The sequence below is a fragment of the Octopus sinensis genome, linkage group LG10 (genome assembly GCF_006345805.1).
Source record: "Octopus sinensis linkage group LG10, ASM634580v1, whole genome shotgun sequence".
Lineage (NCBI taxonomy): Eukaryota > Metazoa > Mollusca > Cephalopoda > Octopoda > Octopodidae > Octopus > Octopus sinensis.
Genome location: NC_043006.1, coordinates 20,761,255 through 20,775,187, shown reverse-complemented (window position 1 = coordinate 20,775,187; position 13,933 = coordinate 20,761,255). Strand labels below are relative to the sequence as shown.

At 41.5% G+C, this 13,933-nt stretch overlaps 1 protein-coding gene across 4 annotated transcripts in view; it reads left to right on the top strand.

Annotated features, from left to right (window-relative positions):
* LOC115216579 (centrosome and spindle pole-associated protein 1-like) overlaps window positions 1–13,933 on the top strand; it is a 138,754-nt gene that overhangs the window by 84,822 nt on the left and 39,999 nt on the right. For 3 of the 4 annotated variants that reach the window (XM_036506336.1, XM_036506334.1, XM_036506337.1), the window contains 4 exons: window positions 2,700–2,777; window positions 6,774–6,869; window positions 11,044–11,080; window positions 13,057–13,139. In XM_036506336.1, coding sequence (XP_036362229.1) covers window positions 2,700–2,777; window positions 6,774–6,869; window positions 11,044–11,080; window positions 13,057–13,139 — 294 coding nt within the window. Of the gene's footprint in view, window positions 1–2,699; window positions 2,778–6,773; window positions 6,870–11,043; window positions 11,081–13,056; window positions 13,140–13,708; window positions 13,792–13,933 lie in introns of all 4 variants that reach the window. The other variant, XM_036506335.1, reaches the window with a different exon arrangement.

The following is a 13,933-nucleotide window of genomic DNA, read 5'->3' as shown; positions in this document are numbered from 1 at the left end:
TGGCACGTGTAAAAAGATTCGAGTGAGGTCCATTGCCAGTACCGCCTGACTGGCCCCCATGCTGTTGGCACGTAAAAAGCACCTACTATACTGTCGGAGTGGTTGGCGTTAGGAAGGCCATCCAGCTGTAGAAACTCTGCTAGATCAAGATTGGAGCCTGGTGCAGCCATCTGGTTCGTTAGCCCTCAGTCAAAATCGTCCAACCCATGCTAGCATGGAAAGCGGACGTTAAATGATGATGATGATGATGACATGGTCTAAAGAACTATCATCATCATCATCATCATCATTTAGTGTCCGTTTTCCATGCTAGCATGGGTTGGACGGTTCAACTGGGGTCTGTGAAGCCAGAAGGCTTCATCAGGCCTAGTCAGATCTGGCAGTGTTTCTACGGCTGGATGCCCTTCCTAACGCCAACCACTCCGTGAGTGTAGTGGGTGCTTTTTACGTGCCACCCGCACAGGTGCCAGACAGAGCTGGCAAACGGCCACGAACGGATGGTACTTTTTATGTGCCACCGGCACGGGGGCCAGGCGAGGCTGGCAACGGACACAAACGGATGGTGCTTTTTACGTGCCACCGGCACGAGGCCAGTCGGGGCGGTGCTGGCAACGGTCACGAACAGATGGTTCTCTTACATGCCACCGGCACTGGTAACACATGTGCAATTTCCATTGATCGATTTCGATTCTGATCCTCACTTGCCTCAACAGGTCTTCACAAGTAGAGTTTTGTGTCCCAAGAAGGGAAGGTATGCATACGTAGGCTGGCTCCATCTCATGTAGAAGGCCGAGGCAGAATTTGTTTTTTTTTTTGTTCTAATCAAACCAAACAAGTCTGAAGTGAGGTTACACTAAATAGAGTCGCCATCAGAAGTCATGGGAGTCACCATGGAAAGTAGCATGGCAGACATACAGTTTTGGTAGAAGAATCAGTTAAGCAATAGTCAACAGTGAAATTCCCAAGATGATTGAAGATGGAACCATATTAATGACATCAACTAAGGTAACCATGTTCCTATTGTGGACCACTGCTAACATCTATAGAAATGGTAGTCAAAGATGACACTCAGCCAGTGAAAAGTTTCATTTAACCATAACACTACTTTGACTACATTTAAATTTAATTTGTCAAAATATTTTCATCGCTTTGAGACCGCGACCTGTTCACTGACAAAACTTAGTGCTGCATCACAAAGTTTTGTCAGTGAACAGGTCGCAGTCTCAAAGCGATGAAGATATTTTGACAAATTAAATTTAAACGTTGAAGTGAATCTAACGGTTTTTTTGTGTTTCTTAAATGGCTTATAAACACTTTCCACGCTGCAATTGTTTTCGTTCCAGCACTACTTTGACTGTTGTCCTGAACCATGCATCCATTGATCCAACAGGAAGTGCGTTCTGATTTGGTTTCTGCTTGGTGCCATGGTGTTTGGAAAATCAAGTACAGAGCTAAATCCAAGCAAACTTGACCTGAGATGACAGCAGCAATGACACACAGGTTGGGTGGGGGTTTAAACTGATAGAGTACTTGACTGTCAGTTTGTGAGTAGTAGTAGGAACACTCCATCGGTTACGACGATGAGGGTCCCAGCTGATACGATCAACGGAACAGCTTTCTCGTGGAATTAACGTGCATGTGGCTGAGCATTCCACAGACACGTGTACCCTTAACGTAGTTCTCGAGGAGATTCAGCGTAACACAGAGTGTGACAAGGCTGGCCCTTTGAAATACAGGTACAACAGAAACAGGAAGAAAGAGTGAGAGAAAGTTGTGGTGAAAGAGTACAGCAGGGTTCACCACCACCCTCTGCAGGAGCCTTGTGAAGCTTTAGGTGTTTTCGCTCAATAAACACTCACAATGCCCGGTCTGGGAATCGAAACCGCGATCCTACGACCGCGAGTCCGCTGCCCTAACCACTAGGCCATTGCGCCTCCACAGTTTTTGAGTGAGAGTACTATTAAACTGTTACTTATTAGTATTGTATTTGTCTTAGTATATATTGTTCTTCTGAAAACAAGCAGAATAAGAGATCTTTTACTTAAAAATACAATCAAGGGTTGAGAGCACCCACTTGTAAGACAATACCCCAACAATATATTTATCTAACCCAGTGATTCTCAACTAGGGTCCATATAATATTTTGGGGTGTCCACACCACAAAATAGTTACTTGAGGATCCACGATGGTATTTTAAGGGCTCTTGAGAAAATTTTGCTTCAAATATATATATTGGTATGTATTGCTAGGTTTCTTTCTTGAACATTTTACCATAGTTCAACCCACGTGCAAAAAATAAAATAGGAATTTTGAAAGTTTCTATAAAACTAGTTTCTAAACCTCAAATGGTTATGGTAGAGTCTACCAGAATAAAATTGTAATCAAAGGGTTCCATGGATGAAAAATGGTTGTGAACCCCTGATCTAACCCATGCAAGCACTGAAAAACAAATGGTGTATAACTAGTACTGTATTCTCCAGTGTGACCTTCAACAGATTGATTGTGAGGGAGATTTGACTGATATTTTTAGCAGTTTGAAGTACCATGCTCAGTATTTTATGACCTCGCTGTATACTAGGGATCCAGTGGGATATTTGTTCTGCCCGAGTTAAACAAACACTTGTCACTTTCACCATCTTAAATGTCATATAACAGTGATGAAACCACTGGAAATCTATAACTGCCAATTTCTTTTACAGTCCCAACGTCCAAAATCCCCACCAGTTCCAGCTTTGCATCGGAAGATCAAGTCAAACAACTCAAAACAGAATTCACCTGTAAGTTATCCTCTTTCTATTTCTCTTCTATCTATATATGCTTATATATTCTAGTGACTGTGCTTCACTCTCTCTCTCTCTCTCTCTCTCTCCCTGTCTCTGCTGTACCTGCTAGATAACTTATACTGCTTCCATATAGATATAGAGAGATTCTTTCTTTCTTTCTCTCTCTCCCCCTTTCTTTCCTTCTTTCTTTCCTTTCTTTCCTTCTTTCTTTCCTTTCTTTCCTTCTTTCTTTTCTTTCTCTCTTTCTTTCTTTGCCCTACACACCATCATCATTTCTCTCTGTTATGTCTCATATATACCTTAATATACATCTATGTTTACATGGATAAAGAATTCATTTTGCAACCGCTTGGTTTTGGGTTCAGTCCCACTGTGCAACACCTTAGACAAGTTTCTTCTACTATAGTTCCAGACCAACAAATGCCTTTGGAACAAATTTGGTATACGGAAACTATGTAGAGCCCTATTTGTGTTTGTGTGTAAATGTATATATGTTTGGGGTGAAGAAATTACCCCGGCACTTTACTAGTACTTTATTGATTCCAGAACAATAAAATACAAAGGTGAGATTGATGAGATTTGAACTCAGAAGGCAATGATGTAGTAAAAAAGGTATTTGTTCAATGCTTGAACAATTCTGCCAATCAATCGTCTTTTGTTCTCTACATCTCAGTATTCTCAGTTCAGTTCCCATTGAAGTTCATAGTTGCATTACTTTTGTGCATGGTCATGGCCTAGTGGTTAGAGCAGCGAACTCACAGTTGAGAGATTGCGAGTTGGAATCTCAGACTGGGCGATGTGTGTGTTTATGAGCAAAACACCTAAGCTCCATGCAGCTCCAGCAGAAAGTAATGGTGAGCTTCCACTGACTCTTTCGCCACAACTTTTTCTCATAAATGGCGGTGCCCCAGCATGGTCACAGCTCGTGAGCTGAAACTAGATGAAATAAAAATAAAAAATCATCATTTAACGTCTGCTTTCTATGCTAGCATGAGTTGGACGATTTGACAGAGGTCTGGTGAACCAGATGGCTGCACTAGACCCCAATCTGATCTAGCAGAGTTTCTACATCTGGATGCCCTTCCTAACGCCAGCCACTCCGAGAGTGTAGTGGATGCTTTTATGGGCCACCGGCACAAGGGCCAGTCAGGCAGTACTGGCAACGACCACGCTCAAATGGTGTTTTTTACGTGCCACCTGCACAGGAACCAGTCCAGTAGCACTGGCAATGACCTCGCTCAAATATTTTTTCACATGCTATCTGCACAAGTGCCAGTAAAGCGACACAGGTAATGATCACATTCGAATAGTGCCTTTTACGTGCCACCGACATGGAAGCCAGTTTGTTGCTCTGGCAACGATCACGCTCGGATGGTACTCTAAGCGCTCCACTAGCATGGATGCCAGTCATCGAATTTGATTTCGATTTCATTTGCCTCAACAGGTCTTCGCAAGCAGAGTTTAGTGTCCAATGAAGGAAAGGTACGCATAAGTGAGCTGGTTACACCCCTGGCATAGGCCACGAGGAAGCAATTTTAGGTATTTGCCATAGAATGTGTTATCGTGCAATAGTTTGTACCATATTAAAAGCATTTGTATGATGTTAAAAGCACTGGCGATGGTGTCACATAAAAAGCACCCAGTACACTCTGTGGAGTGGTTAGCATTAGAAAGGGCATCCAGTTATAGAGACCAAGCCAAAACAGACTATGGGACCTGTTGCAGTCCTGGCTTTGCCAGTTTCTGTCAAGCTGTCCAACCCATGCCAGCATGGAAAGCAGACATTAAATGATGATGATGAGGAGGAGGAGGAGGAGGAGTAGGAAGAGGATTTTCTATACAAATTGTCATGTTTTGTCATAGAATTATTCCTCATCTGTTGAAGTGTGGTACATACATTAAAGTATTTCCACTTGGCATATAGGCTAGGGTATTCAGTTTAAGGTTGTGTTTTCAATTCCTGGACTGGGTGACATGGTGTTTCCTCAAGCAAGGTTCTTCATTTCATGTCGCATCAGTCTACTTGGCTGTAAATGACTACCAACTGGCCACTGAAGTAACTTTCTTTTCCTCCGACTGTCAGATCTTCGATGTTCCACTAGGTCAAAAATTAGATGGGGAAAGGGTGTCTATGGTTGTTCACAATTATTTAGATCTGTGGTCCTCAACCGATTTTTTGCCTATGGACCGTTTTGGTTCCTATTTTTCTCTACAAGCCCTCATTAGCCATTCAATGTTTATAAAAAACACCTTACTGTATTTCATCATCATCGTTTAACGTCCGTTTTCCATGCTAGCATGGGTTGGACGGTTCGACCGGGGTCTGGGAAGCCAGGAGGCTGCACCAGACTCCAGTCTGATCTGGCAGTATTTCTACAGCTGGATGCCCTTCCTAACGCCAACCACTCCGTGAGTGTAGTGGGTGCTTTTTACGTGCCAGGGAAGGCTGGCAGCGGCCACGATCGGTTGGTGCTTTTTACGTGCCACCGGCACAGAAGCCAATCAAGGCGGCGCTGGCATCGGCCATGTTCGGATGTTGCTTTTTACGTGCCACCGGCACAGAAGCCAGTCTAGGCGGCGCTGGCATCGGCCATGTTCGGATGGTGCTTTTTATGTTCCACCGGCACAAAAGCCAATTAAGGCAGCGCTGGCATCAGCCACGTGCGGATGGTGCTTTTTATGTGTCATCGGCACAGGTATCACAACTACAATTTCCATTTGATATTTATTGTGATGTTGATGTACTTGACTCAATAGGTCTCCTCAAGCACAGCAGGTCATGTGCACCGGCAGAGAAGCCAGTCAAGGCAACGCTGGCACATAATTAAATGTTATTAGGAACTGCTTAAATAAAAATGTGACTGTGGCCATGCTGGAGCACCGCCTTTAGTCGATCAAATCAACCCCAGGACTTATTCTTTGTAAGCCTAGTACTTATTTTATCGTTCTCTTTTTTGCCGAACCGCTAAGTTACGGGGACGTAAACACACCAGCATCGGTTGTCAAGCGATGTTGGGGGGACAAACACAGACACACAAATAAAAAGTTTTGTAGACAGGAGTGGCTGTGTGGTAAGTAGCTTGCTTATGAACCACATGGTTCTGGGTTCAGTCCCACTGCGTGGCACCTTGTGCAAGTGTCTTCTACTATAGCCTCGGGCCAACCAAAGCCTTGTGAGTGGATTTGGTAGACGGAAACTGAAAGAAGCCCATCGTATATATGTATATATATATATATATGTATGTGCGTGTTTGTGTGTCTGTGTTTGTCCCTCCAACATCGCTTGACAACCGATGCTGGTGTGTTTACGTCCCCGTAACTTAGCGGTTCGGCAAAAAAGAGAACGATAAAATAAGTACTAGGCTTACAAAGAATAAGTCCTGGGGTCGATTTGATCGACTAAAGGCGGTGCTCCAGCATGGCTACAGTCACATGACTGGAACAAGTAAAAGAGTAAAAGAATATAAGCAATTTATCGAACATAAATTTTGATAAATTTTTATATTGACCCACAAAGAGCCATATGGACCCCAGTTGAGAATCAGTTAACAAAAGCATTATATATGCTGCGATGCTATATTCACTTGCCTGTCATGGCTGGCTGTTCTGTAAAATAAACAGTTAGAAAAATAAAAGTAAAGCGTATAAGAAAAACTGATAAAATATAATTAAAAAAAATATACGATTTTACATCCGAGCGTGGCCGTTCGCCAGCCACATCTGGCACGTAAAAAGCACCCACTACACTCATGGAGTGGTTGGCATTAGGAAGGGCATCTAGCTGTAGAAACACTGCCAGATCTGACTGGCCTGGTGCAGCCTTCGGGCTTCCCAGACCCCGGTTGAACCATCCAACCCATGCTAGCATGGAAAGCGGACGTTAAACGATGATGATAATGATGATGATGATGATGATGAAGTCTATACAGTCTTTGACAGCGTAATCTTTCCAATTGTTGGGATTAAATATTATATCTTTATTTCTTTCAGAGAGACTCTGTTAACTCTGCTAGGCCAGGTTCTGCTAGGACCAGCACTTCTAGACCAGACTCTGCTGTCCAGTCAACTAAAATATCCGGCTCTTCTGTAAGTATCTTATTCTATAAAGTCTAACATGTTTGTTATTGTTTCTTTTTGTCATGTTGTTGATGTTGTTGTCGTTGCTTCATAATTCTTCTTCCTCTATTTTAAATCTATTGCTCAGTCTTCCTCTTTCAGTGGAAATTTTGCGGTCAAAATACATGCATATCATCCATATAACGAATGTCTTCAGATAGTTTACGAAAGCAAGCAAGAGAGAAGTTCTATGCGATCGCTCGATCTGCTGGAAATAGCAGTCAAATTTTTCTGCCGCCTTAAAAGAAAAGGACATTGAATAACGTAGACCTTGATACATTGCCGGAAAATAAAATAGTTTAAAATGACCACCTTCCCCCCCCCCACTTCTCCTCTCTTCCAGTACCTGTAGTGGAGTCCACTTTCTTACAAACACTTTTATCAGACCTCCTATCTGATCACATTTTACTCCTTTCTTCCTACCTGTCTTAGATTTTTTGAAATAGGTCAAATGTCATGGGCGCTGTCTTTCCCTTTTTAAGTCATATAAAAAAATTTTTTTTTGGCTACTTTGTGGGTTCCCATGACTCTCTGTCACCATCCAATTCCATTATTTTGCATTTGAATTGGGAGCCTAAATCATAATGAATCTTCTATTGGTTAATTATACAACCATTGGAGCCACCCTTATGGACGCATTGCAGTTACTCTCCTCATAGATTTTGGTGATTCTGACCATTGATGTTCTGGGATTCCTCCACTCAGCATGAATGTAAGAATTGACTCAGTTGGGCTTTTCTGCTACTTCTTCACAATCTCCCATGCTGCAGTCCCATGACTTTGCTATATATCCCTCGCAGGGTGGCTGTGCAGGTGCGATGTCTTGCTAAAGGGCAGTTCATTAAGTTTGACTTAAAACTTTGCTCTGATAAACATTTTAAATTACGTGCTAGTAGGGTGCCAAGAGCACCATCCAAGCGTGATCGTTGCCAGAGCAGTCAACTGGCTTCCGTACCCGTGGCACGTAAAAGGGAACCATTTGAGCGTGATCGTTACCAACGTCATTTCACTGGCACATGTAAAAAGATTCGAGTGAGGTCGTTGCCAGTGCTGCCTGACTGGCCCCCGTGCCAGTGGCACGTAAAAAGCACCCACTACACTCTCAGAGTGGTTGGCGTTAGGAAGGGCATCCAGCTGTAGAAACTCTGCCAGATCAAGATTGGAGCCTGGTACAGCCATCTGGCTTGCCAGCCCTCGGTCAAAATCGTCCAACCCATGCTAGCATGGAAAGCGGACGTTAAATGATGATGATGATGATGATGATGATGATTTTACAATGTTTTATACAAAAGAAATGTTGAAACAGTTTCTTCTCTTAATTTTTGCTTTACTCCTCCAAGCGATTGAAATTATGAACTTTAGATTTTTATCAAAAGTGTTAAACATTCGACGAATAATCCAAAAAGATACACTCTTGATTAGTCTTCATCTTTCAGTGGAAATTTTGCGGTCAAAATACATACATATCATCAATATAACGAATGTCTTCAGATAGTTTACGAAAGCAAGCAAGAGAGAAGTTCTATGCAATCGCTCGATCTGCTGGAAATAGCAGTCAAATTTTTCTGCCGCCTTAAAAGAAAAGGACATTGAATAACGTAGACCTTGATACATTGCCGGAAAATAAAATAGGATGGTCATAGCTGGAACACATAAGTCAATTTCTTTATTAACCATAAGGTTGAGAAAAAGAGGAGACGATGCGAGGACAGACAAAACAAACATTGGGGTCAGGGGATCGAATGAGACGAAACGTATGAATAACTATACAGGGCACGGCTGTCACTCCTCGGGATATTTTCCAAATATCTATTTCTTTATTACCCACAAGGGGCTAAACACAGAAGGGACAAACAAGGACACACATAGGTATTAAGTCGATTACATCGACCCCCCCAGTGCGTAACTGGTACTTAATTTATCGACCCCGAAAGGATGAAAGGCAAAGTCGACCTCGGCGGAATTTGAACTCACAACGTAACGCAGACGAAATACCGCTAAGCATTTCGCCCGGCGTGCTAACGTTTCTGCCAGCTCGCCGTCTTTTTCCAAATACCTGCATACCCAAACAAATATAAATAAAAGATATTCCCACCATGGCCATCTGATTGTTTATTCAGAAATTTCTCAATTTACTTTATCTTTTGTGTAAGGTTATAGAATGTATTTGGATGGAGATTTGGCTGTTCTTTCTCTAGCTGTTTAAATGACAACATAGAGGCCTTCACCACCAGTTTGAAATAGTGTAATATACAACTTTTGTCCCAAATCAGTCTTTATTCAACTGATTTATGAACACGAACGATCCGATTGTGACTATCCTGCCATATTTTTTTCCTTACATAATACTGCTTAGACTACATTATCTAACATGTTAGGGGGTTTTTTTTTGGTGCTGGAGTTCTCTTTTTGGACAGTAATGTGTGAATTGAGGGAGATTTAGCTCTTATTTCTAATAGACTAAGCAACTATGTAGAGGCTGCTTAGCTCATTTGTTTCTGTTCGTATTTCCATATTAAGCAAGATATTTCACTCTTTATATTCTCTTCTGCCAACCTAGCCGAAACATCGACTAACTATAACTGTCACTCATTTTTTTTTTTTTTTTGCTGTGGTTGACAAATGTAGAACCCTAATATTTTGATTGCAGACTATTTTCATCATCCTGGATGATGACACTTCATTTTAGATGTGTCATCATTTAATCGTATCCAAGTGATTTATGTGTTTATACCAATTTCTTTACTACCCACAAGGGGCTAAACACAGAGAGGACAAACAAGGACAGACAAACGGATTAAGTTGATTATATCGACCCCAGTGCGTAACTGGTACTTATTTAATCGACCCCGAAAGGATGAAAGGCAAAGTCGGCCTTGGCGGAATCTGAACTCAAAACGTAGCGGCAGACGAAATACCTATTTCTTTACTATCCACAAGGGGCTAAACACAGAGAGGACAAACAAGGACAGACAAACGGATTAAGTTGATTATATCGACCCCAGTGCATAACTGGTACTTATTTAATCGACCCCGAAAGGATGAAAGGCAAAGTCGACCTTGGCGGAATTTGAACTCAGAATGTAGCGGCAGACGAAATACCTATTTCTTTACTATCCACAAGGGGCTAAACACAGAGAGGACAAACAAGGACAGACAAGCAGATTAAGTTGATTATATCGACCCCAGTGCGTAACTGGTACTTATTTAATCGACCCCGAAAGGATGAAAGGCAAAGTCGACCTTGGCGGAATTTGAACTCAGAATGTAGCGGCAGACGAAATACCTATTTCTTTACTATCCACAAGGGGCTAAACACAGAGAGGACAAACAAGGACAGACAAGCAGATTAAGTTGATTATATCGACCCCAGTGCGTAACTGGTACTTATTTAATCGACCCCGAAAGGATGAAAGGCAAAGTCGACCTTGGCGGAATTTGAACTCAGAATGTAGCGGCAGACGAAATACCTATTTCTTTACTATCCACAAGGGGCTAAACACAGAGAGGACAAACAAGGACAGACAAGCAGATTAAGTTGATTATATCGACCCCAGTGCGTAACTGGTACTTATTTAATCGACCCCGAAAGGATGAAAGGCAAAGTCGACCTTGGCGGAATTTGAACTCAGAATGTAGCGGCAGACGAAATACCTATTTCTTTACTATCCACAAGGGGCTAAACACAGAGAGGACAAACAAGGACAGACAAGCGGATTTAGTTGATTATATCGACCTCGGCGGAATTTGAACTCAAAACGTAGCGGCAGACGAAATACTGCTAAACATTTTGCCCGGCGTGCTAACATTCCTGCCAGCTCGCCGCCTTATGTGTGTATACCTTCCCTTGTGTTAGGCTGAGTATTGAACCTAGCACTTTTTGCTTACTGCTGAGTCTACTGATAGCTTTTTGTAATCTCCAGGGATACAGGCATCCAGCAACAGGACCTCCGTAATGTTATGATGGACCGTGAAGTCTGGCGTAGCACGGTAAATTCCATTGCCTCGACCACGGTCGAACAATGATGATGATGATGATGATGATGATAGCTTTTTTATTTCTATTACTCCCACCACCACCACCACCTCCACAACAACAACCATCATCACTACTAATACAAATATTGTATTTACAATTTTACAGCCTTCAAGACATCCAAAAGAGGCTCCAAGAGCTCAAAGTAAGTGTTGTTTTCACTTATTTGTCATCGTCATCATTATCATCATCATCATCATCATCATCATCATCATTGTCATCATTATAAACATCATATTTAGTGTTGTCGTCATAACAACAAAAAGGTCATCTTTTTTAAAATATCCTGTATGCATATCCTGTATGCATATCCTTAATGATTCTGGTCATCTTATGTGTATTATATACCATTATATATCTATACCCTAGTGATTCTATACACCTTATATGTATATATATATTATATACCTTATTATGTTTATTATATGTCCTGTTGGCTCTTCACAGCTTATATTTATTACATCATCATCATCATCATCATCATCATCATCATCATTGTCATCATTATAAACATCATATTTAGTGTTGTCGTCGTAACAACAAAAAGGTCATCTTTTTTAAAATATCCTGTATGCATATCCTTAATGATTCTGGTCATCTTATGTGTATTATATACCATTATATATCTATACCCTAGTGATTCTATACACCTTATATGTATATATATATTATATACCTTATTATGTTTATTATATGTCCTGTTGGCTCTTCACAGCTTATATTTATTACATCATCATCATCATCATCATCATCATCGTTTAGCGTCCGCTTTCCATGCTAGCATGGGTTGGACGGTTCAACTGGGTTCTGGGAAGCCAAAAGGCTGCACCAGGCCCAGTCTGATCTGGCAATGTTTCTACAGCTGGATGCCCTTCCTAACGCCAACCACTCCATGTGCTTCACTTATTACAAAGCTTTATATATATATGCTACATATCCTCATGACTCTACACATCTTGTGCCTTTTATAAAACTTTATGTAAATGATTGAGATGTTGTTTTCAACCCCAGGTTAGTCCTGATTGAACACCCCAGATGCCTTGTGGTGTTTAATCCTGTTCTTTGAGTTCTGAGTTCAAATACCACCATGGCCTACTTGGGTAATAGACTTAATCAGTCATCCAGTTTGACACCACTCCCACCACCACCAGGCACCTTGGATGCCTTTAACAGAGTCTACTCTGTTGCAAACATTCCAGGCTTCTTGTTTGAAGAGACCTTCCCCACTTCTCCTTCTCACCTCTTTCAGAGGCCTCTCTTTAAAGGGTCATGGGCACTGCCTTTCTCCCTAAGTGATAAAAAGAACATATGGCAGACGAAATACTTATTTCTTTACTACCCACAAGGAGCTAAACACAGAGAGGACAAACAAGGACAGATAAACGGATTAAGTCGATTATATCGACCCCAGTGCATAACTGGTACTTATTTAATCGACCCTGAAAGAATGAAAGGCAAAGTCGACCTCGGTGGAATTTGAACTCAGAATGTAGCGGCAGATGAAATACCTATTTTTTTACTACCCACAAGGGGCTACACACAGAGAGGACAAACGGATTAAGTCGATTATATCGACCCCAGTGCGTAACTGGTACTTATTTAATCGACCCTGAAAGGATGAAAGGCAAAGTTGACCTCGGTGGAATTTGAACTCAGAATGTAACGGCAGACGAAATACCTATTTCTTTACTACCCACAAGGGGCTAAACACAGAGAGGACAAACAAGGACAGACAAACGGATTAAGTCGATTATATCGACCTCAGTGCATAACTGGTACTTATTTAATCGACCCTGAAAGAATGAAAGGCAAAGTCGACCTCGGTGGAATTTGAACTCAGAACATAGCGGCTGATGAAATCCCGCTAAGCATTTCGCCCGGAGTGCTAACAATTCTACCAGCTCGCCTCCTTCAGTATCTTCACCTCACAGTTGTGACTCATGCAAATTTTTTTTCTCTCAGTTGCGAATCAAACTTCAGTATGTCAAACTACAAAGATATACATTATTGTACTGCTAAGATCTATAGGTATTTATTTGTTGTTTCATGATGTTGATGGTGGCATACGTTTTTCAGAATCCTGTCTATGTCGTGTAGTTGATGTTGTGTCTTCTATTTCAGGTGCTGATGTCCTGAACCAACTGAAAGTATTAAAGAAAGGGTTACATCAGAAATTACTTGAAAATGATCTGCGAGATGCTACTGTAAGTTCGATTACATTCACTGACACACACACACACATATGCATGCACACACATACATGAATGTGCACACACACACATACATGCATTTGTGCACACACACACACAAATAACTGTGTGTGTGTATATCTCTTTCTTTACTACCCACAAGGGGCTAAACACAGAGAGGACAAACAAGGACAGACAAACGGATTAAGTCGATTATATCGACCTCAGTGCATAACTGGTACTTATTTAATCGACCCTGAAAGAATGAAAGGCAAAGTCGACCTCGGTGGAATTTGAACTCAGAACATAGCGGCTGATGAAATCCCGCTAAGCATTTCGCCCGGAGTGCTAACAATTCTACCAGCTCGCCTCCTTCAGTATCTTCACCTCACAGTTGTGACTCATGCAAATTTTTTTTCTCTCAGTTGCGAATCAAACTTCAGTATGTCAAACTACAAAGATATACATTATTGTACTGCTAAGATCTATAGGTATTTATTTGTTGTTTCATGATGTTGATGGTGGCATACGTTTTTCAGAATCCTGTCTATGTCGTGTAGTTGATGTTGTGTCTTCTATTTCAGGTGCTGATGTCCTGAACCAACTGAAAGTATTAAAGAAAGGGTTACATCAGAAATTACTTGAAAATGATCTGCGAGATGCTACTGTAAGTTCGATTACATTCACTGACACACACACACACATATGCATGCACACACATACATGAATGTGCACACACACACATACATGCATTTGTGCACACACACACACAAATAACTGTGTGTGTGTATATCTCTTTCTTTACTACC